This window comes from Sphaeramia orbicularis, chromosome 15 (genome assembly GCF_902148855.1).
Source record: "Sphaeramia orbicularis chromosome 15, fSphaOr1.1, whole genome shotgun sequence".
Taxonomy (NCBI): Eukaryota; Metazoa; Chordata; class Actinopteri; order Kurtiformes; family Apogonidae; genus Sphaeramia; species Sphaeramia orbicularis.
In genome coordinates, this window is record NC_043971.1 from 24,338,702 (window position 1) to 24,359,880 (window position 21,179).

Below are 21,179 nucleotides of genomic sequence, written 5' to 3' on the forward strand. Positions count from 1 at the left end.
CCAGAATGGCTAACATCTCCCAAAATATTGGTCCTATCAACTTGCCGAGATATTTAATGTGGAGATGGACCTATTTCTCAACTGTAGGTACCAAATCGGCAAGTTTAAAACGTCTCAATTTCTCAGAACTGTGCAGATACACACACACTCGCTCTGAGACCTTCCAGTATTATGATATAGATTGTATTTCATAGTCACTAGGGTGCAAAATATTGGTAGAACACAAGTACTGACCATTGACCTGTCAAATAAGAAGGCATTCACTGAGGGTGCTGAGGATTATCAGTGGCTTTACCTTAAAGGTTGTTACAGAAATCTGTGTGACTGGTTTTGTGCCAACATTAACTACTTATTTTTTTCTGGCAAAAATTTTTGTTTCTCAGGGAAAAAAATCTAAATCAATTATTGACTATTGGCCAAATTGTTATTTCAAAGATTGATATCAGCCCAGAATTTCACAATTAGTGTATGGTCTTCATAAACTACGGCTTACATTGTACTAAATCATAATACATCAGAGCCATTCCACTAAACCTGTGGTCGACAACTGAAAAATGTCGATGCAAATGCTATATGACATTTACAATCCAAAGGGTTAAAGATTTAAAATCCCAGCTGTCATGTTTGAGTCTCAAAGACCATTCTTGTCAGTATCTCACTTGGGTATACTTCTGTTTCTAACAGATGTAGTGCCAACATCAAATCTTTCTCGCTGCCTTCAGGAGACAGGTAACCCATACAGAGATCACTCATCACTCAAACAGCATCTATGTATGCTTTGCCTTTTTATTTTTATTTTTTTGAGGGGCATGTGTACGAGAGACCAAAACTAAAACGTATTCCAGACTTTTCAACATGTAAGTTGCATCCCTGCTTCCTGACAAATTCTCTCTGCTCAGAGCAGATTCATTTGCCATTTTTGTGAACCAAACAGAGGGGTGGAAACGGGATAAGAGAGCTGATCAAAAGAGGAACTTCAAAGCAACAGAGGGAAAGTGTGTCCTTGTAGCCTATTAGACGGGGCCCCCTCTCTTAGAAGCAGGCTTCTGGGGCAGAGGTGACTAGCATAATAGACTTTGTGTGTATTGTTGGTCTATTCTCCATCTCCAACAAAATAGCCAGGGTCATGTGTTTCTCATCAATAAGACCCTATGAAACAATGCTCTACAGCTATACTGCAAGATGATGGCTAAGAACTGAGATCACCCAGACTCCAAGGGACCAACAGACTGTGGACTTCATTATTATGAAAAAATAACCTTTTCACATGAGAAATTTCTAGGAAAACATTGCCTGATTTGATATCTAGTGATCTAAAATTATTAATTATTAATTGTCAAAGCACATCAAAACAAGAGTTGAATGGAGTTTAACAATGAGAAGCATAGAAAAATGCAGAACAATGAGTTGCATTAATACAGCGAAGGACAAGGTGGTCTAATCACAGCACTCTACCAAAGCAGGGCTGTTATTGGCATAGATCCTGCTCCTGGATTTTCATAGTTTGTGTAAAAAGCTATAAAACACAAGCATAGCTTGTCCTAAACCACTGGCAGCTTGTTCCCTGAGGAGCCACTCAGTGTTACAATATACAATGTTATGCCAAAAGTTTAATTGTGCTGACAACTCTTAGCCACAGGAAAGACTGCATTGCTCTCCAAAATTAGATTAACATCACCATTGGCCCATTGTTCACAAAAGACCAAGACAAAAGGACACAAACCAACCAATTAAGTAAAGCTTGGAATCCTTTCCTATTTCAGAAGGAGCGTGAAATCCAAAGCGTACTTCAGTAACAACAAATTCTAAGAGGAATATACCAATGAATTCAGACATAAATTATTCAAACTGCTCAAAACAATGCACCGCCAGTTTGCAATGGATTAGTAAGACATTCTGCTCTTTGTGCTTAATGGTTTGACATAAAAGAATGGCCATACAGGGTCACTGTGCTGTGATAAGCCTGTGTACCTGCACATTGCTGACACTAAGTCTGCAGGATTTTAGAAGAGCCATTTGTGCCTGCTTGTTGTTATGCTCAAGTTGTACCCCTGGGACAGTAAAATACATAGAAATCAATAACATCTCCCAAATAACACTTGCAAACAAGAGAGTAAAACCAAGTCTCATGACAGTTGTTAAATGGGGATTCGTTCTGATGCCTTTTTCATTTATTTTTTTCTTTTTTGCAGATCTTACTGTGGAAAGTGTACGTACCTTATGTGCATGCTGTTTTTGGGCACCATATGGTACTTGTGGATGGAGCTTAGCTGTCTGTTCAATTCCTCACATGCAGTGAGTGGTGAATGTTTTGGCAAAGTCACAATGTTAATGAAGATATGCTACTGATATGCCATTAGTATTAACCCTAGCTTATCCAAAAGGTAGTTCAAAAGTCCAGAAATAAAAAGTAATGTAATCAAGTAATAAACAAGTAAACACTGTGCAGACAACAACTGCAGTCTCAACAAGTTTCTGTGATGCTTTAACAACAAGAGGCCTAAGGAGAGGAATGAAAACAGATACTGATCAATTGAGATTTGAGCAGTATGGACGTCAGCTCCAGCAGCCTCAAGGGCTGATGTAACGCTGCCATGTCTCTGCTGTGTTCAGACTGCTGGGATTACCTGCTGAGTTTGTCTCTCCATCCTCTTTCTCTCCATCTTCCCTGCAGTCCCCCCCCCCCCTTTGCCTGGCTTTAGCACACGATTACAGTTTGTCCCTCTAGCCTGTCTGGACTGCACCCAGCTACATAAAAAAGGTACAGGCACTTCTGTAAAGCATTCTCTCCATCGTCCTTCTGTACACAAGGAGCTACTTTCATCCTATAGTCAGCCTCTAGCAAAGGCCAGCTTTATCAAAGAGAAGAAAATATAAGGGACATTTATGTTTCAGGCTCCCTTGATTGCAAAGCTGTCGTGTTTTATAGTCAGCTATATATCGAAGAGCAAGCATTAAAGGAAAAGCACTGTCTTTCGACCACATTAAAAGCTGTGTCCATTACAGCCACACACACTAACCTGACAGACATTGTTATAGCACAGTGCAGTCACACAACCCACACACCCTAAGGTTTGTAACACCGCATCACATCAATGCAAATGCATTACAGCAGAATCTTGCTCAAAGTTTTGATTAAAAAGGACGGATGAGCGTCTGTTTAGTGCCATTGAGTCTGTGCAGCCCTTAAATCTTACCTTTGGAGCTAAGACAATAGCTATCGACTCCTGTAGGAGAATCACACTGCATGAAGGAAAAACAATTTCTGTTCACAACTCAGATTTATTTATTCCTAGCTTTAGGCAAAGACAGTCTTATTTTAATTTATGGTTGTTCCATGAGCTCACTGAAGCGGTTGCCCACTCACACAAGTCACCAGAACAAGGCATGCTGGATAGATATTTCAAAAACAATAACAATATAGCCTCAATTTACATTTTAAAGTATCTTATGAATATTCATAAATAAAGGATGCTCGGATTCTGATTCAATTTGGTGAGCCTTTATAGCATCCCAAATATCAGACTCAAAATCTCATTGCCTGTGCAGGCAGATATCTAATACATATGATTTATATAGTGGAGTGCACAGCCTGATTTAAAATACAGAGCCTTTCTTCTGCCTACCACCTTGCATATCTCTGCACACTGATATTCTAGAGAGCTCTATAAAATCCCTCATATGAAATATTTCTTTGAATGTTATGGCTTTTGGTCGTGCATGATGTTGGCTTCAAAAAATTTAAGCTTTTATGATAAATTTGAGTCATTTGTAGTGCTATGATTAACACCTGTATGCTTAACACTGACTGTATATTTATATTAACTGATCTACAATGTAAACAACAGATGGCATAACTTTGTATTAATATCTACATTTCACATATTCTTTACATCATAACAACAGTTTAAATTGATGACGAGTGAAACTGCACCAGAACTCAAAGCTGCTGTCTCCAGGGTTGCATTATGTAGTGTGACTGTACTGGGACTGAGATGCTTAGCTGTGATACACACTCCAAATGTGCAATATTGAGCTATGTGAGAACAGCAGGGTGTCAACAGATAGAGTTGACAACTGAGAGTATGTGCAATAAATGTGTAAATGCATAAGCAGGTATTTGAGAACACTATAGAGAAATGTCTATAACAAGTTGTGTGATGCGACATCATTAAAGTGTACAGTGTGACCTGTTCATTAGCAGGCTGATGAGTGACGCCTCCTGCTGTGACGATGATCAGATGACCAGCGTTATCAAATCTGTCTAGAAACACAGCTACAGTAAAACTTATTCACTGTCAGCATAAGTAGGTACTGCTCAGAGACACAGGTATACAAACTAAAATATAAAGACACAAAGTAGATGATTGCTTCTAAATTTTCTCTGCTTTTAAGTTCATTTTGAAAAATTAACAATTAACAAATTAACAATTTCTAGATGTTTGGACTGGTATTAAACACTCTGAGAGGGTCAAGAGGCCACGCTTCCCCTTGTTCATATTAATCTCAAACCACAAACAGTAACCTCTAACAACAATAATAACCTTTACTTTTTTTCCTTTTTGTCAGTTCTTATTGTCAGTTGGTGTTACTGGTTAGTTTGAAAAAAACAACAACATAAAAGCAAAGAGACAAAACTCTGCTTTTTTAACAGCTTCTTTTTCTCCAGTACAGTGGAGCCTTCGCTCTGTCACTACACACTGATGTTGCCATGGAACAAACAATTAGGTTTCACTTAGAAAGATGTTAGAGGAGAAACCTGCAGCATGATTCTGTTCCAATGAGCAACACATCAGCTTTCAGTATAGGATATTCAGACTAAAGCCGAAAGGCCTTAAATGTTGATGAAAAGGTAATATCTAAACTGCAGTTAATTAGCGTAACCTTCAGTCAATCATGTTCAGGGTCAGTGACGTCAAAGACTCCACTAATGTTTGTAATGTTAGTCTTATGGTTCAGCAGAGTGGGTTTCTTAGCTGTGATGGGAGAGATTAGTGACATGCTTGGTTGTTTTTACCTCTGATTTTAACAACAAAAACGAAAATGCACTGCAAATGTAAAAACAGATTATTGGTCCATGCTTTGGCTCTATGACAGACTGAAGAGCTGTGAGAAAATGTCCTCGCCTGTCGGACCTCAGGGTGTCGTTTGTCGATAAGTGAATAAATTTTCTATCTAATAAAATAAGTGGTGTGTACATTTGCTAATGTATACGTAAGATAATAAAGGTGTGATATTTTGCTTTTTAAAACGTAATTATGCATTTTAAAACATTTCCCTGTGGTCTACATAAACTGTAAATGCTATGCTTGGTCTGAATTCTTCATTAATTCAACTCCACAGGTCCATCTTTAACCCTATTTCTGAGTAATGACACCAGAAAGGCCCTTTAAATCCAAATGAGCCACTTCACACCCCACCCCCTTCAGCTTGTTGGCTGTGCTGCTCTGTCTTGTTCAACCAACAACTGAACATTTTAGGCAACTGGCTCGAAGTTTGGACATATTTTGACTTTTCACTACAACCGCTGCTGCTAATAAACAATTACGGTGTATTTGGAGAAATGTTGGTCAGAAGTTTGGACCTTATATGTGCAAATGTCATGACGTAACTACTAGTTAGTTAGATGTAACAAATTAAGCAGGAATTAAAACGGGTAGTAGAAATCCACTTGATTTTTGCCAAAATGAATATAAAGATAGCTTTGCAGCACCTGGAGGGTTCAAATTCAAACTTTATGAACTATTAGGGTCCAAATACACTAATAAATGTACCAAAGACTAATAAATTAAGCAAAATATGACCCCTTTAAAGATCATTACAGAGGTGTCTGATTGTAAGGGAACCAATATTTCTTCCCAATAGATTTTTTTTTTTTTCCCCAGGAAAGTGAACCACTTCTGTCATAGAACAGGTTCTTGTCTCCATGACCTGGTTACACCTAAAGATTGGAATCTTGTGCCTTTAGTCAGAAAACTTTTCTTCCAGTCCTTGTCAAAATAACTTGATTGGTTTGAACGGCTAATCAATAAATGTTTGACTCTATAAATGATTCCACTGTGCCACTCACACTAACCACTACAACTCTGATGATAACTATAACTGTATATTAGTTTTAAGAGTCCACACCACAACTAAACAATAACAATAGAGGAGAACAATCTTACTGGAATCACTTTCAGAACAAGCTGATGAATGATAAAAACACTGACAGCCAATCAATACATCGACTCACCTGATTTGGCCTTTATTTATCCTAATAAGAATAAAAATAGGGAAAGCAGCTGGTCTACACAGCTGTGGTGCTGAACCATTAATTTAATGAGCCTTTTAAGTGCAGTCAGTGACAGCGAAGAGAGTAGAGCGTCAGTTTTCTGACTCTATGGTTGATTATATTGGACTTTGTGGATATTTTTGTGGACCTTTTGAGATACCATGATATTTTTTGCTGAAATATTTTGGTAACATATTGATTTTTGTACCATGGAAGGTGAATTAATTACCTTTTTTGGCTTTTCTGTACTGCAAAATAGTTTTAGAAAGTAAGAAACGTGGATTTACAGTTTCCACTCTGCACACAGTGTGTATCCTACACCTGGTGATCAATATTCATTTTCAGCTCAGTCACAGCTGGAGCTACTGTTTACAGCACAATATTCATCAATGTGGATGAGAATAACATTGTGGTTATTATTATAGAACTTGGTGTGAACAAAAGAAAGTGAAAAATATTTTTTTTATAAATGTGTTTCAATTTGATTACCTATCCAGAAAATTTATGAAAATCTGTAGAATATTATTTATATAATCTTGCAGATAGGCAAACAAATAAGGAGTGGTCACATCACATGCTTTATGTGTGAATAGACCACACTATTCATATATAAAATAATTTAACTTAAGAATTAGAAAGTAATTCAGTGGCCGACAGCATTTGTATTTGGAACAACACAGAAAAGTAAAAGCTTCTTTAGAAATTTCCTCTGCATAAAATTTCCTTGTGGCAATATTAAGAGAAACTGCAATATTACCTCTTTTCTTAACAGGCAACTTAATGTCAGAGACAGATCAGCAAATGCAAAAAACTGAGAAAGAACGAACTCTGGGTGCTATTGCATATTTAGATGCCACAGCATTTCCACAATACTTTTTTCAATGCATAATTTTGCTAAAAAAATTTCTCTCTTACACAGTAGAGTTTCTGTGTAAACATAGCATCAGCTAAGAAGATATGTGAGAGGCAAATAAAGTTAAAGTAAAGAAAGACCAAAACATTACCTGTCATAACCTCTGAATCACCTGAGCCTGCAACTTCTCTAGTTAGTCAGGAATATGAAGTAGCAGACAGGACCTGAAGTGAAGACCTTCACAGAAACACTGACTCACAGTGGGTGTATGTAGATGTGTATTATAACCTCAAATTCAGCTGATCTCAAATTGGTTGATTCACTACTCATTCCTCCCATCATTACCTACCATTTTATTACTCCTTTCAACGCAGGTTTAACCTCTGTGGCCATGAGCAGGCAGCCTGATAACAGTTATTATTTTTAATAAAGGGTATTGGCTTGAGAATCAGTCAGTCTAGTCATGTGAATAGCTGGTTACGCTGGGTTGCGTTCTCCTTCATGAGTTTGGGTTTTCACACCATAAAAGGCCCTGCGCCTCCAAACAAAATGCAATCTACCTGCAATCAGGAGTGACACCACTATTTACTGGGTGACAGTGCCACCATACAGCCTCTTCACAGTAGCCCATGGCAGTGACAGACACCAGCGGGCTCAGGCAGGACACAATCAACAGGCTGGAGTGAAGCTTTCCAGTGATGGAAAGCCTGTAGTGTTTGGAGGACGCATTCCAATGGCTTTTCAGAGAGACTGGAGAAGCCTATCTCAGGTGGATCTATATGCAATGCTCACTCTCCCCTAAATTAATTGAATGTCAGTCAAAGAGAAAGTGAAATGGAGGTGAAAGAGTGACTTAGACCTTTGTGTTCAAGCAGTTTGTGGGAGGCTGATAGTGGCTGGGGTTTACAGATCTACTCACTTCTTCTCCAGAGTATACACTTAATCAATGACAATGTGAGCCAAAGAATAAATGGAGAAAAATAAAGTCAGATATCCATGCAGTCAACAGGAACATAAATAAAGTTTGTCTTTAGACACAGGAGGGCGGGATTAAATAAAGTAGCCGTCTTCATTGCGAAACACCACTGACTGAAATGACTGAATGAAAATGAAGACTGAATGTAACTTACATTTTCTTTGTTGTTCCTTCATATTATATTTAAAGTTATGATTTCTTTCAGTCTATTCCACTGTGAAATTTAATCAAATAGGAGATTACAGAGTATTACAGGTGGCAATATATTACATAGTTTTGATGTTTGTTGTTTGTCTGCATGTGATAGCTGTGGTCAACAGCTGGTGCAAACATTGCATATAATTTTTTTAAGCCATTGGTATGAGAGCTTTTCTTACTCTCTCCCTCTCATAGTCATTTCTATCTTAAATAGGCTAAATAACGTGTATTACAGGGAGGAGCGTTAGATCATGGGATGCATCATGAGCAACCAAGTATATTTAGTAATTTTATAGTGATTCTTTAGAAACCCTGTGCCCTAAAAGTGTTCAGTTTGACTTTACTTTAGACTTTATTCTGCGGGAGCTTGTGTAGCCTGTTGAGGCTATCGTTGGAAAGACATGACTAAAAACATGTTCAGATCAACTTCCAACCCTTTTACAGCAGAAATAACACAGATCACACGAGGCTAGAAAGATGATTTTGAAATATGCAAACTGCCCCACTTCACCATCCTATTCACCACAAACATAATTGGTTGTTCGGTATTCAGTTACTTAGTTCAAACAATGCAAAGCCTGTCAGACACAAGCCATTATTTGCCTGTTTTCTTATAATTTTTTTTATTCATTCTTATCAGTTTTGTTGGCCACATTTTCGGGGTCTTGTTCACAAGTGAGGGAAGGATGGAGCGTGAGATTGACAGATGGATCGGTGCAACATCTGCAAGTGATGCAGTCGCTGTACCGGTCGGTTGTGGTGAAGAAGGAGCTGAGCCGAGAGGCGAAACTCTCGATTTTACCGGTCAATCTACGTCCTGCCCTCACCTATGGTCATGAGCTTTGGGTCATGACCGAAAGGACAAGATCCCGGATACAAGCGGTCGAAATGAGTTTCCTCCGCAGGGTGGCTGGGCGCACCCTTAGGGATAGGGTGAGGAGCTCAGTCACCAGGGAGGAGCTCGGAGTAGAGCCGCTGCTCCTCCGCGTCGAGAGGGGCCAGCTGAGGTGGCTCGGGCATCTGTTTTGGATGCCTCCTGGACGCCTCCCTGGGGAGGTGTTCCGGGCATGTCCCACCGGGAGGAGACCTCGGGGAAGACCCAGGACACGTTGGAGAGACTATGTCCTCTCGGCGGCCTGGGAACGCCTCGGGGGTCCCCTGGAAGAGCTGGAGGAGGTGTCTGGGGAGAGGGAAGTCTAGGCATCCCTGCTTAGACTGTTACCCCCGCGACCCGGCCCCGGATATAAGCGGTGGAATATGGCTGGATGGATTGTTGGTCATATTTTCATTCTACTGTTATGCACATATTTGATGAACTGCGGTGTATTTTTGATATTAAAATTTACATTGTACTGTACCTTGGTTTTGACTCATCATTTCACATCTGCACTTCCTTCAGTATCTGAATCAGAAGAATTTATATTTTAACAATTATTTATACATGCACTCATTACAAGCTCAATTTGTTGTGTGAGCCCTTGTTGGCTAGCTTGTAACTAACTCCCATGAAATAAACAGGATACTCTGAATGTTGAATGCTGCATTCAGCCACTATGTATTGATTTTGTGTGGATTTTGGGATTAAAAAAGATATGGGTGTTAACGACAGCAGTACAAGGATTGTAAGAATGACCACAAAAATTTAAAAGGTTTGAGGATAAATGTCAAAAGAGCCAGTTTCCAGTTATGATTGGCTGTTCTTTATTGTCCAACATGGCATCCGGTGGTGTGCTGTTGCTACCTGAGGTTCTCTGCATGTCTGAGTATGTCACATGAATGATGAAGTAGATTTTGGAAAGTAAGATTGATTTCAGGGGGGGAAACACCATGACAAACAGCAACAACAAAAAAACAACGCTGACCTTAATAATTCAATTCACTGGTATACAAAATCCAGCTAACTTGACAGGCAAGGCGCATTAATAGAAAGCCAGTCAGTCAGACTCTCGATCAAATTAAATCACATCATATCACATCCAAGCAAATCAGATCTTACCTTCCATCTCCTCAGTGATCTTTTCTGTATCATCCTCCTCTGTCTTTGCAGCATGTTCCTCTTCCTCTGCTGGAAAAGAAAACATATCTCTGGTATTGGCTGCATAACACATTCACATAATATTAGATGTATAATGTAAGAAGTGTAACCTGCTAAGTCCTCATTGTTTGTATAAACACTATGGACTGTGAGGGCTGTGGAGAAAAAAAATATTATATGTCCAATCTGTTGTTCTGCTCAAAAGCTGAGTCCAAATTTCTCCTCTCTTGGCTCTTCTTATACATTTGCATAGATTCATATAATGATAGGGAGAGATGCAAAATATGACACAAAGGCGCTTCCGTACTGTAGATCCCAGCTATGCAATTTTAGACCGTCTGTAAAGTGAAAATGTAAACAGCCATGTTTTCTTTTGTTATGCTGTCATTGTGTCAGCTGTCAGGGTTTCATTCTTTTGAACCGACTCATTCATGTCTGCATGCCTCTGTGCACAATGGATATGTTTCTACATACAGTGTGAAAATACAGTGACTATATCAGGAAATCACCAATGTCTTGATGATTGTAACTTTTGTGATTGGCAGCTCTTGTATCACTAAGTTTCAGGCGTGACTGTGAAGCCTATTCCTTTATGTACATACCTTTGTTCTTGTTGTTGGTGCCTCCTGTATCTTCATCTTTCTCCTTGACAGTGTCGATCTCTTCACCTTCATCTTGGTTTTCATTCTCATCTCTTTCCGGCTCTTCATTTGTCTCTTTCTGGGCTAAATCATCATCATCTGTAGGTGCAGAAATATGAAAATATTGAAAAAAAAAAAACACATTGAAGGATTCACTCAGGCATAGAAAGTCAGGGTTTTCGCCTAAATTTCTGTAACACATGGCAGAAAACAAGCCCATATTTCATTATTGCTGACAGAAGCCTCTAAGAAACAGTTTCACACCAACAGTTGCTCTTTGCCAGTTTGAAAGCAGGTGGTTGACAAGAAAGAAGGGAAAAAAATGCTGTTACAAGAGTCACATTTTTTCAGAATCGGGCTTACTTAAGAGTATTAGCCAGTTTTAATCAATAATTTGCAAATGTTTGTTAATAACACTTCCGGATTTGTTATAATCTACATGTTGTGTAGGCTGTCAGTAGAAGGGTAGGGTATTGTCAGGATTTCTCATATCATTTCATTCAATATGACCTGATTAGAGGCATTTCAGTTACAAGTGCCAATGCTGCATTTAGAGAAATAAAGTTGAAAATTCACAAGATCCGCTAACCTGGGGTATTAAGAAATAGTATTAAGGTTTTTGCATAAGAATTGCTCTTTGCAATTTTTTTTTAACCTAGTCACTGGTCAAAGGACATTATAGTTTGATTCACTAGGGAAAGCAATTGTCTACTCCTAAATTCTACATTTTAGGATATAAAAACGTATCAAGTAGAATGTTGAGCACACTTTTAAAAGTCTGCACAAAGAACACATTTTAACAAATATACATGCTGCTGCATTGCATAGTTCCACCAAGGCCCAAAGTCTTGAACTTCAAACAAGTGTCCTATTTTGCAATGTTAGAAAAAGTAATAAAACCATTGCAAGCACCACTCCTTTAATGTTTTTTTGCAAACAGTAAAAAAAAACAAAAGTGTTGCAGGCGATTACCTTACCCACCTCCTAACAACTTATTGATCTAAGGTCTCTGGTTTCACTTCAACACACAGAGTGATTCAACCAGTGTATTTTTCGGTGAATTAGCCTGCTGGTGTTGTTTTAAATGGTACATCTTCACTTCCCAAGCTTCTACTATTCTGTTTTGTGTCCTGTAAGAAGATAATTGCATATCGAAGGTCTTTGGACAGTATCTCCAGCCTGCATTTGTTATACATATCTCATAGAATAACTACAAATTCATGCTCAGAGGGTCTCTATCTGGCAAATCTTTTGTCAATGGGATGAGATTTGAATAAAACAAAACAGAAGAGAGCCAAGGCGCTGGCTCACTGGCAGTATGCAAATGCAAACTCTTAATTATATAGCAGCCGCGCAGAGGATACTTGGGAAAAGAAAAATGGTAGTTGCTAAAGTTAATGGTTGCCCCTTTGTAACGCACACAAACTCTCAATTTCACTTAAGGCTGTCAGAACATTAGCATTAGCCTGTAAAATATGCATTTAGAGCTCTGTAGACTGCTTATCCCTTGGATGAGGAGGAATGACCAGGTGAGATTTTTTGATAAAACTCCATTTATATACAGATTACCCAAGCTGAGGTGAAACCCAGAGAAATGAGCTATATTTCAGTCTGTTTGCCCTGTTTCCATTTTTCTCTAGAAATAACCGTGAGATCAAACCCTTAATTCTCAGCCAGCAATGTCTGGAGAGAGCTGTGGAGACCTGTGTGTGGACTATTACACATAATCACATCCACATCCATTCTAAGGCATTGACTTTTAACCTTACTGTACCTTGGTTTTGACTCATCATCTCCACGTCTGCAGTTTCTTCAGCATCTTAAAAAAAAAAAAAGAATAAGGAGAAAAACATTCCAGTTCAGTGCTGGTGCCTGCAGTTGAATTGACTTGGCTTTCCATATCACCTCAAACAGCCTTTTCATTCCATCTCTTTGTGTAGCTTTGTCTTTGTACTGCAGTATGAGAGCAATGGAACCACAAAGACATGCATAAATTAAGTGACAAAAAAGAAGGGGAAAAAGAATGTCACTTCTAAAGCCATACATAATTGAGGGATTTCTTTGTTCCATGCGTCTATGATAAGAGAACTTTTTGTGGTGGCACACAGAAGGAAAGGCTGAACGGGACGCGAATATGAAATCAATTTTTGATGACAAATGGACATCAAGAAGCAGTGGTACACGCCGAGGGGCTAAAAAAAACATGTGTTAATGGGCCGTAGAGTATATTACCATTGTCAGCCTCTTCTTCATCACTGTTTCCTCTTTACCTGAAAGGAGAAAAGACAAGTGTCACCAGCTACACAGGAACATGCATGAGAGTAATGTGGTCATTCACAGGGAGTCGCACTGATGATCAGAAATATTTATCAAATTACAATACACCTCATTAACAAACTCATAAAACTAAGGCTTTGCAATACTGCGTTTTACACTTTACAATAACGTCTTTTTTTGCTGGATAAACAGGATTTTCCAAAATTGTCATAAAATTTAGAAGCTAGTAATTTTGGACAGCAACCACAGTCAAATTATTGCAAAATCAATGTGGAGTGCATCCAAACTAACTAAATGATTTTCCCAAGATGGTTACAGTTGGTCCCCTGCAGACCTATATCAGCAAGTTTTGTTTTTTATGTTTCTTGGGCATTATTTATTTATTATCTCCTCTTTCCAAATTCTCGTTCTATTGATGTGGTAACAATAATGGTCTAAAATGATGTGCCTTTTTTTATTGAAAAAAGTAACCATTTCTACTGTGATGATGATGAAATCCCCCATCTGTGTGCCTAAGTTTTTCACAAACCTAGAAAAAATACTGCAATAGTAAAAGTAATATTGTAGAAATTAAATGGTTTAACATACTAACAAGGTAAAGTAAGCAAAGCAACAAGCAAATCTGAGATTTAGGCTTAATAGATGGATAAAGTACAGCAGTAACTTGTTCTATACCACATAGTTTTAAACTGAATTAACGTAGAAAATGTACAACTTCTTCCGAAATTATTTATTATAAACTTAAAAAGCGCTACAACCTAATAAACTAACCTAAGTACATCCTTTAGGGTGTTGTTATTGTAAAGTCTTGCCAAAATCTGTACAAAATGCTACTGTAGCTCACTCTAAAATATCAATGTACCTAGCAGAAGTGACAGATATCAACTGTTACATACTGAAGTCCAATCAGCAAACCAGCCTTAGATTTAGAGTTACAAGCACACTTTCCATCTGTGACTGCTTACAATTTAGCAGATTTTTGTATTGGAAGGCGCATTTTAAGTAGTGACATAAACAACTTTAATCCCTGCATCATGTCTAATACCCCCCCTTTCTCTTCTTCTCCTTCTCAGATTCCCTCTCTCTCTAACACACACAACCACAACCACGCACATAACTACACAAAACGAATGACATTTGGGACAAATTGAGTAATGAATAGCCATGACACCAATAAGAGAACATGCTCGACAATGGCTATTGTGCAGCTTCTATAATTGCTTTTTTAACAAGCTGCAGAGAGAAACCATTTTTTCATATCTATGCAATTTTGCCCTGCACTCAGAACAATAAAAATGCCAGCCTCTATTAAATGGGAAAAAGGCCAGTTCTTCCAGTGCTGTGTGTTTGTCTCAAGTGCCTCTGTCCATCACCCAGAATGCTGGTGACACACAGTAGATGGCAATCCTTTCTATTAATCACGACTGGCATTTTGAGATGGAGTCACAGACACGGCAGCTGAAAAGAATACTTCATTGGAAGAAAAAGTAGGTTAAGACAAATGTCTTTCTGGCCATGAGGTCACTCTGACCTTTCTTCTGTGTTGAAGAATTATGCATGACGGTTGTATCTGTCTGAAGTGATCCTAAACTACAATATATCAGATACGACAAAAAGGCTGAATGCAATTTCCTCCCTGTTATTTGATCATTTCTATTTGGATTATTGAATGGAACAGTATTCAATTTGCGATAAAGGATGCTAAGGGACAGATTGAATAAATATGCACATACACAGACAACAAAAGACGCTATGTCGGGTAGATAATGGCTTCAAGTTGAGCTCAATTAGAACAGTATCTCTCCGTTAAGTCAAAACCCAAGCAGCCTCTCACCCTGCTGCTCACTCATTTGCTTAAAACAGCAGGTGGCAGCATTGTCACAGCTTTTCTACCCAGTCCTCATTGTACTATACTGTTTTTATGGTGAATCAGGACCCGACATACTTCACACCGATGGGCTCCTGCCAAGTCCACACCTCAAGACTCTTAATGTCAATACATGAAGCCCACTTTTAGAAGCACGGGGATAAATACGTATTTTAAGCCTATGGTTATTTGGAGTGCGCAACAGTAGCATAGTGTTTGTGGAATAAAAGAGTAGTCTCACACACACTTAAATGATTTATTTATGTCAACAGCAAATTCAGGGGTACAAGTATCACAAGGACATAAACTATTTAGATGGAGATATTCAACCTTCCTTGTATGTCCTACTTGCGTGACTGCTGAGTAAACACCAACTACAAAGGGTATTTCATAGGACGTTAAAGGAGGATCTTTTATCCCGAGATGGATAAAATAGTGAACTAATTAAATTGCACACACACAACCTGGAAATGTCCTATCACTTCAGCCCTGCCACCTTATCTTGCCATTAACGTCAAATGGAGCAAAGGACAAAAAAGATGAATAAAAAGGGGACCTAAAAAATTCATGAGACATGTGTTAAGAAAAAAGGGTTTCAAGATGACCAGAAGCTATCCTTCAAAGACCTTTTGCATGTAAGATGTGTGTAAGTGCAAGCATGCTTGTGAGGGATGCTTGACAGGGTGCCGCTGTGTAAAAGATGGCATCCTGTGGAGAGGCTCCCTGTCCGTCCACACATTGCGTTATTAATCTGCATGTCCATGTTTGATGGCATCTTTCGCCATCTCCCTCTCTTCTCCTCGGGTCATTCTCAGAAGCTCAGGCACGCCAAGTAAAAAGACCCACCCAGCTATTGATTTCTGGCTCAATGTTCACATTTTACTGTGCCCTGTGACATCTACTAATCTCTCTAATACCAATCTGATACCAAATAATAGACAGCAGAGGGCTGCTTGCCAACTCAGGTGTGCACTAAAGAGGCTCTGTTCTACTCTGCTTTGGACCTTTGTGCCAGACTTTTCTTGCGTGTCTCACCCACCCTTTCTCTCTGCTTCTCTCTCTTTCTATAGCTTGCAGCATCTGTATGCAGAGCTTCTGTTTCATGTGCATTACATCACATAACATAGTTCATCTCACAAACACATACATAAAGTTGATCTATCTTTTTTTGTTGCAAATACATGTCGAGATTACTTGTAGTTGGGGAGTAGGGGGAGATCAAAAGCTGTTCTTCATGTCTGAACCGCTGCTTTAGTTTGATTCATCTATTCACATAGAAACATGACTACATATGTTTCAGGGTTTCCATCTTTTTTCTGATGTCTGACTTATTTTTAATATTTGAAACTTAATGGGCATGTATCAGTAACAGTAAGTGCAAAAATACATACAGTACATCTAGGTTAACAAAAGAATGATGCTGCAAATCAGTTTGACTTGAACAGTAATGTACAGTTTCAATACAGCTGAATTTACTGTAAGGCACATTTATTGGTTTTACTGTTTCTGTCATCAACAGAGAACGTGTGAAAAAGTAATTTACTTGTGGCATATAAAAAGTACATTTTAACCAGCAGCTGCTTTGAAGCTGTTTTCAGGCTATGGTACTGTAGTGTTTACATCCTGAATTTATAACTGTTATGCTATATGAGAAAATAAACATGCACACATGTTAATGACAGCAGCTGTGTAGGGACTTTGGCTTTATTGAGTTTTAAATAATCGATCACAGATTAAAAAAAAAAAAAGTTTATGTGGCATACAGTCCTAGCTTATATCAGCATTAAGCAGAATACTGAAAACACTAAAATAGCAGATGGAATTTTCACTAACAATAAAATCAGAGGCACTTAACAGCAGAATTCAGCTGACAGATCAATTACTTGTTTCTGCAGATAAATTTGCAGCTGTTGATACTGTCTTGCTATATCTTGATGCTACTGAGGGCAAGAAAAGGAGAAAAGCAGTTCATATGAATATAAAAAATACTAATGATTTGTATTCAACCCCTGATGATATATATATAGATATATATTAACAAATATGTTATATGCCATAATATAATGTATAATATTCTATAGTGTTACTGAACAATGACTTTTTCCACAAGTTATATTCTCTTCCACCCAACTCATTGTTTCTGTTTTAGTGTTAAGTGTGCTGCCTTTACTGCCTCCTGAAAAGTGAGGCTGAAGACCCATTTTGCAGTGTCACAACTGTAAGTGTAGCACTTGAGAGAAAGACAGAAGCTCTATAATTACCTCTGTCCACTGTCCACCAACCATGGCACTTATAATGGCATAACAGTGCAGAAAGCCTTAATGTTTCCTCGTCATCAGTACCATAGATAAAAGCCCATCATGTCTGACCTGTGAGCTGTGGAGAGTGAACCCTCTGAGGAATTTGATAGCTGTGATGGATCACTGAGGCATATTGACAGATACGGCACACCAGCTCTGCTGCATCATGTAATTTATTCTAAATAGTGCTCTACAAACTGACTAGACCAAATAGGTGACCTGCTTTGTGGACTCTGGTGAAATATTGTGAGATTCTTTTGCAGGAACATCTTACCCAGGTGTACAGTGGTGTTATGAAACTCTCAAGCACCTTAAAATGTCTGTCTCACATAGCTGACAGTGTGTTTTTGCAGCTAGCATTTCCTCTGTTCTGTGCTATCTTGACATCTGAGTGATTAATCCTTTCTATGCGCTACATCGAACCAGACCTAACCTTTACAGTGCAGGCAGTACAAAATCATTTCATTCCTTTCCTGTGAGAGAGGTTGTCTCAAGGACTGAGTGTTCCCATGCTAGAAAGCTGTGCCAAGGCCTTTTGTGAATGGATTAGTTACTATTAAGCTGCCGGGCCTGATAAATTAGGATTTATAAAGATTATTACAAAATACTTATGCCCTCCTAATGCTGGTGATTGAATTTGTGAATCATATTGAATTACTGCTAAGGATTATGGAAAGGTATGTTGAATAGGCGGGGAGAAATGAGTTCTTGAGCTTTGTTTAACAACGCAGAATGTATTGACGCCCTTGAAGTGACTGCTATCTAGCCCAGCCGCTCCAAATCAGCAAGAGGAACTGTTCCCCAAAGAAAACAACCATGACTGCTATCTTCAAAAATTCCCTGCAACCTTAAGGCTTGAAGACAAATGGATGGTGTACGATTTTAATTGCCTACTAACACCCTCCAGTGTAAGAATCTAATTATCTTTGGTCCATCGTATCGGAGAAGCCTATAATTGTTTCAATATTACACATCCAAAGGGGCTGAAACTGCAGAATAGCCAGATAATGGCTTCTTAAACAAGTTTGCCTCCAAGAAAACATTCTTTTAAAAAAGACCAAGCTTCATCTTGTATTCATTTCCCCAAAGAGGAAGCTTGGCACCAGAGACCAAGAGATTACTGACCAAGAACACACTTCATTACCTCATACACGCAAACCAATTTTTCTGTGAACACATATCAGTGTTTTCTGTTTTTTTTTTTACTAGCAATGTTTCTTGGCATGTTAAAAACAAGCAGTCATCGTTAATGCTATTTGAATACAAAACATTCACACATGCTGTTCAACCTCCTCCCACACAGACAAAAATGCAAACCAGACATACCTCTGGTGCTATCCTCATTTTCTTCCTTAGGTGTGGATTTTGTAGATGGCGGTGTGTTATCTGTAAATAAACAAAAGACAACGGTTACTCTGTTTTACCCCAACACTATTAGGATGTGAAGGGTTAGATGACAGATATATAAGATGGATTTTCAAAGCAAACTTTTAGGCAAACCAAACTGAGCTAAATACAGATTATTTTAATTTGTTCATTCTGTCTCAGCTGAGAATACCAGATGAAGGAGAACTCCATGTCTCTTGCATGGTTTTGTTTTATACCTGCCTAACAAAAAAAAGACGACTCTTGTGGGAGAGGAAGAGGGAAGAATGTGCGGCTTTGAGACCAATGTGGGACAAAAGCACCATTCCATGTGAGAATAGCAGTCATTCGGACCTTTGAATAGGCTCCAGGCAGCACTGATTCAAACTCCGGCTGATGGAATAGAATGAAAGGCCAGTCCTTGGCAAGGACGCAGAGACCTATCAAACAAGCCCAAGCTGGACCAGGGCAGGACCAGCATGATGATGCAACAGAGCTAGAAATGATCAGGGGTTATTTGGCTCGATATGGTCTGGTGCTATGTTATTATACAGTATGTAAAATAACTTGTGAGCAATGCTAAAGAAAACATTGTAGTCACTCAGGCGCTAACGGGACAAACTCGGAAATGTGGTCCCATTCAGCCAAGTCTTTATGATTTAGCCATTATGTGCACATTGTTTCAGTCTGCAGTATCACATTTTACAGTGCACTTATAAAACAGCCCTTTTATGTTCACCCAAAATGGAATCTCATTGAAAACACAGATGCGTGTAATTGGCAAATCATGGGGGTGACTTTGGGATGAAAAACATTTTGATAGCACCCTGGGTCCCACATCTACAGTAATCTGAACACTTTTCTTCGACAGTCAGTAAAACTAACATTGTTCTCTGCTTAGCTGCTTGCACGTGTACTATGATGCCCTGGAAGGATACAGTACTAGGCAAACACTAACTCTGAATCCCCTGGAAGAACTTAGGTACTTTTGTACAGTCTACTGTACTTTGGAGAAAACTGCAAGAAACAGCACATTTCAAACAAATGTTTTGTCTGCTTAGATAAAAAAAATTAGCTGCTGCCGAAGTGTACTGAATCTATATTTGCCGCCATTCAAACAATATACAGGCTTCCAGAGGGCTTTCTCTCTGTTCGTGCCATTGCTTATTCAGGACATCAGTGCACTGACAAATGTCAATAGTTTATCCTGATAAGCAGTATCAGGGAGTTTCAGGCCGTGTGCCAAGATGGTGTGGTGATAAAAGCATTATGCGCTGACAGTTGTGTTTGTGCTTGCTGCGGAGGGATGCTGCTCTGCCGTTTCTTTGTCACTTGCTTTAGGTGGTCTAAAGGCATTGTGCCCATAAGCCGGATGAAGAGAATGGTGTTGGGAATAAGCTGTGGATATAAGCTCTTGTAATGTAATGTACCTGACATGAAGTATTTTTAACTACGATGCGTCAGGCCCAGGATTCAGCTTGTCATCAAAATGAATAAACATTCAATTTCATATGCTGAATAAAATCCAGCAAATCACTGTCACAAGCTGAAGCTATGCCACTCACTCAGCCTCTGTGTGCTTTAATGGAGGTGTTAAGGTGAAAAGGCAACCATGAAATATTCTGTCACTCACCTCCCTTCAGCTGCTCCTCTGTAACCTCCATATCATTGTCTAGCAGAGACAGAAAAAAACAGCATGTCAAATTATGCTGTTTTATGACATAGGATACAGTCATCACGGTCTTCTTGATTATAAAAGAGCTTTTCTTTTATATATATATATATATATATATATATAGCTATACTGCTGAATACTCTGTGCCTATACAGTTCAAATTAAAAAAAAAACTGTGACATGAACAATGTTTACTCAGACTGTAAGTGGAATAAGATGTTATTTTCTGATCAAAAAAACAACTAATTCATGTTCTATTGAAGCTCTTTCACCTCGTCCTCCTCTCACCAGCTGCCTTGCTCCAAAAACCCTACATGGCCTCCTTCAAATCCCCCACCAGACGGCCTTGAATCTAGTTAGTTATTACATTAAATGATGGTGTGTGTGTGTGTGTGTGTATGTGTATGTGTGTGTGTGTAGGAGGGAGGTATGTTCATGAGACATTCTTTTTCAATTAAATCTACACTGTTAGGCCCAGCATAAAAGACAGAAATACCTCGCATTTCCTCAAATTACATGGACTGAAGGCTAGGTGGACAACTGTGCCTAGAAAAAAGAGAGGCCTTTGATTTTCTCCTCTTTTCTCTGTAAGTCTATTGTGGGAGACAGACTGAGTGAACTAGAGGTGTTTCTGGGTGGATGAGTTGAGTTGCACAGTGGGAGATGAGAAGGAGGCTTTGGCTGCTGCTTCAGGAAAAACTGCAGAGTGAGAGACTGA

The 21,179-nt window shown here is 38.9% G+C and overlaps 1 protein-coding gene across 3 annotated transcripts in view; it reads right to left on the reverse strand.

The window, feature by feature from the left end:
* Positions 1 to 21,179, reverse strand: part of macrod2 (mono-ADP ribosylhydrolase 2) — a 451,045-nt gene that overhangs the window by 17,695 nt on the left and 412,171 nt on the right. The window contains exons 10-16 of one of the 3 annotated variants that reach the window (XM_030156347.1): positions 20,420 to 20,458; positions 18,748 to 18,807; positions 13,210 to 13,247; positions 12,752 to 12,796; positions 10,939 to 11,076; positions 10,298 to 10,363; positions 9,660 to 9,703 (exon numbers count right to left, since the gene is read on the reverse strand). In XM_030156347.1, the coding sequence (XP_030012207.1) occupies positions 20,452 to 20,458 (7 nt within the window). In that variant the 3' untranslated portion in view covers positions 9,660 to 9,703; positions 10,298 to 10,363; positions 10,939 to 11,076; ... (2 more) ...; positions 18,748 to 18,807; positions 20,420 to 20,451. Of the gene's footprint in view, positions 1 to 9,659; positions 9,704 to 10,297; positions 10,367 to 10,938; positions 11,077 to 12,751; positions 12,797 to 13,209; positions 13,248 to 18,747; positions 18,808 to 20,419; positions 20,459 to 21,179 lie in introns of all 3 variants that reach the window. The other 2 variants (XM_030156345.1, XM_030156348.1) reach the window with 2 other exon arrangements.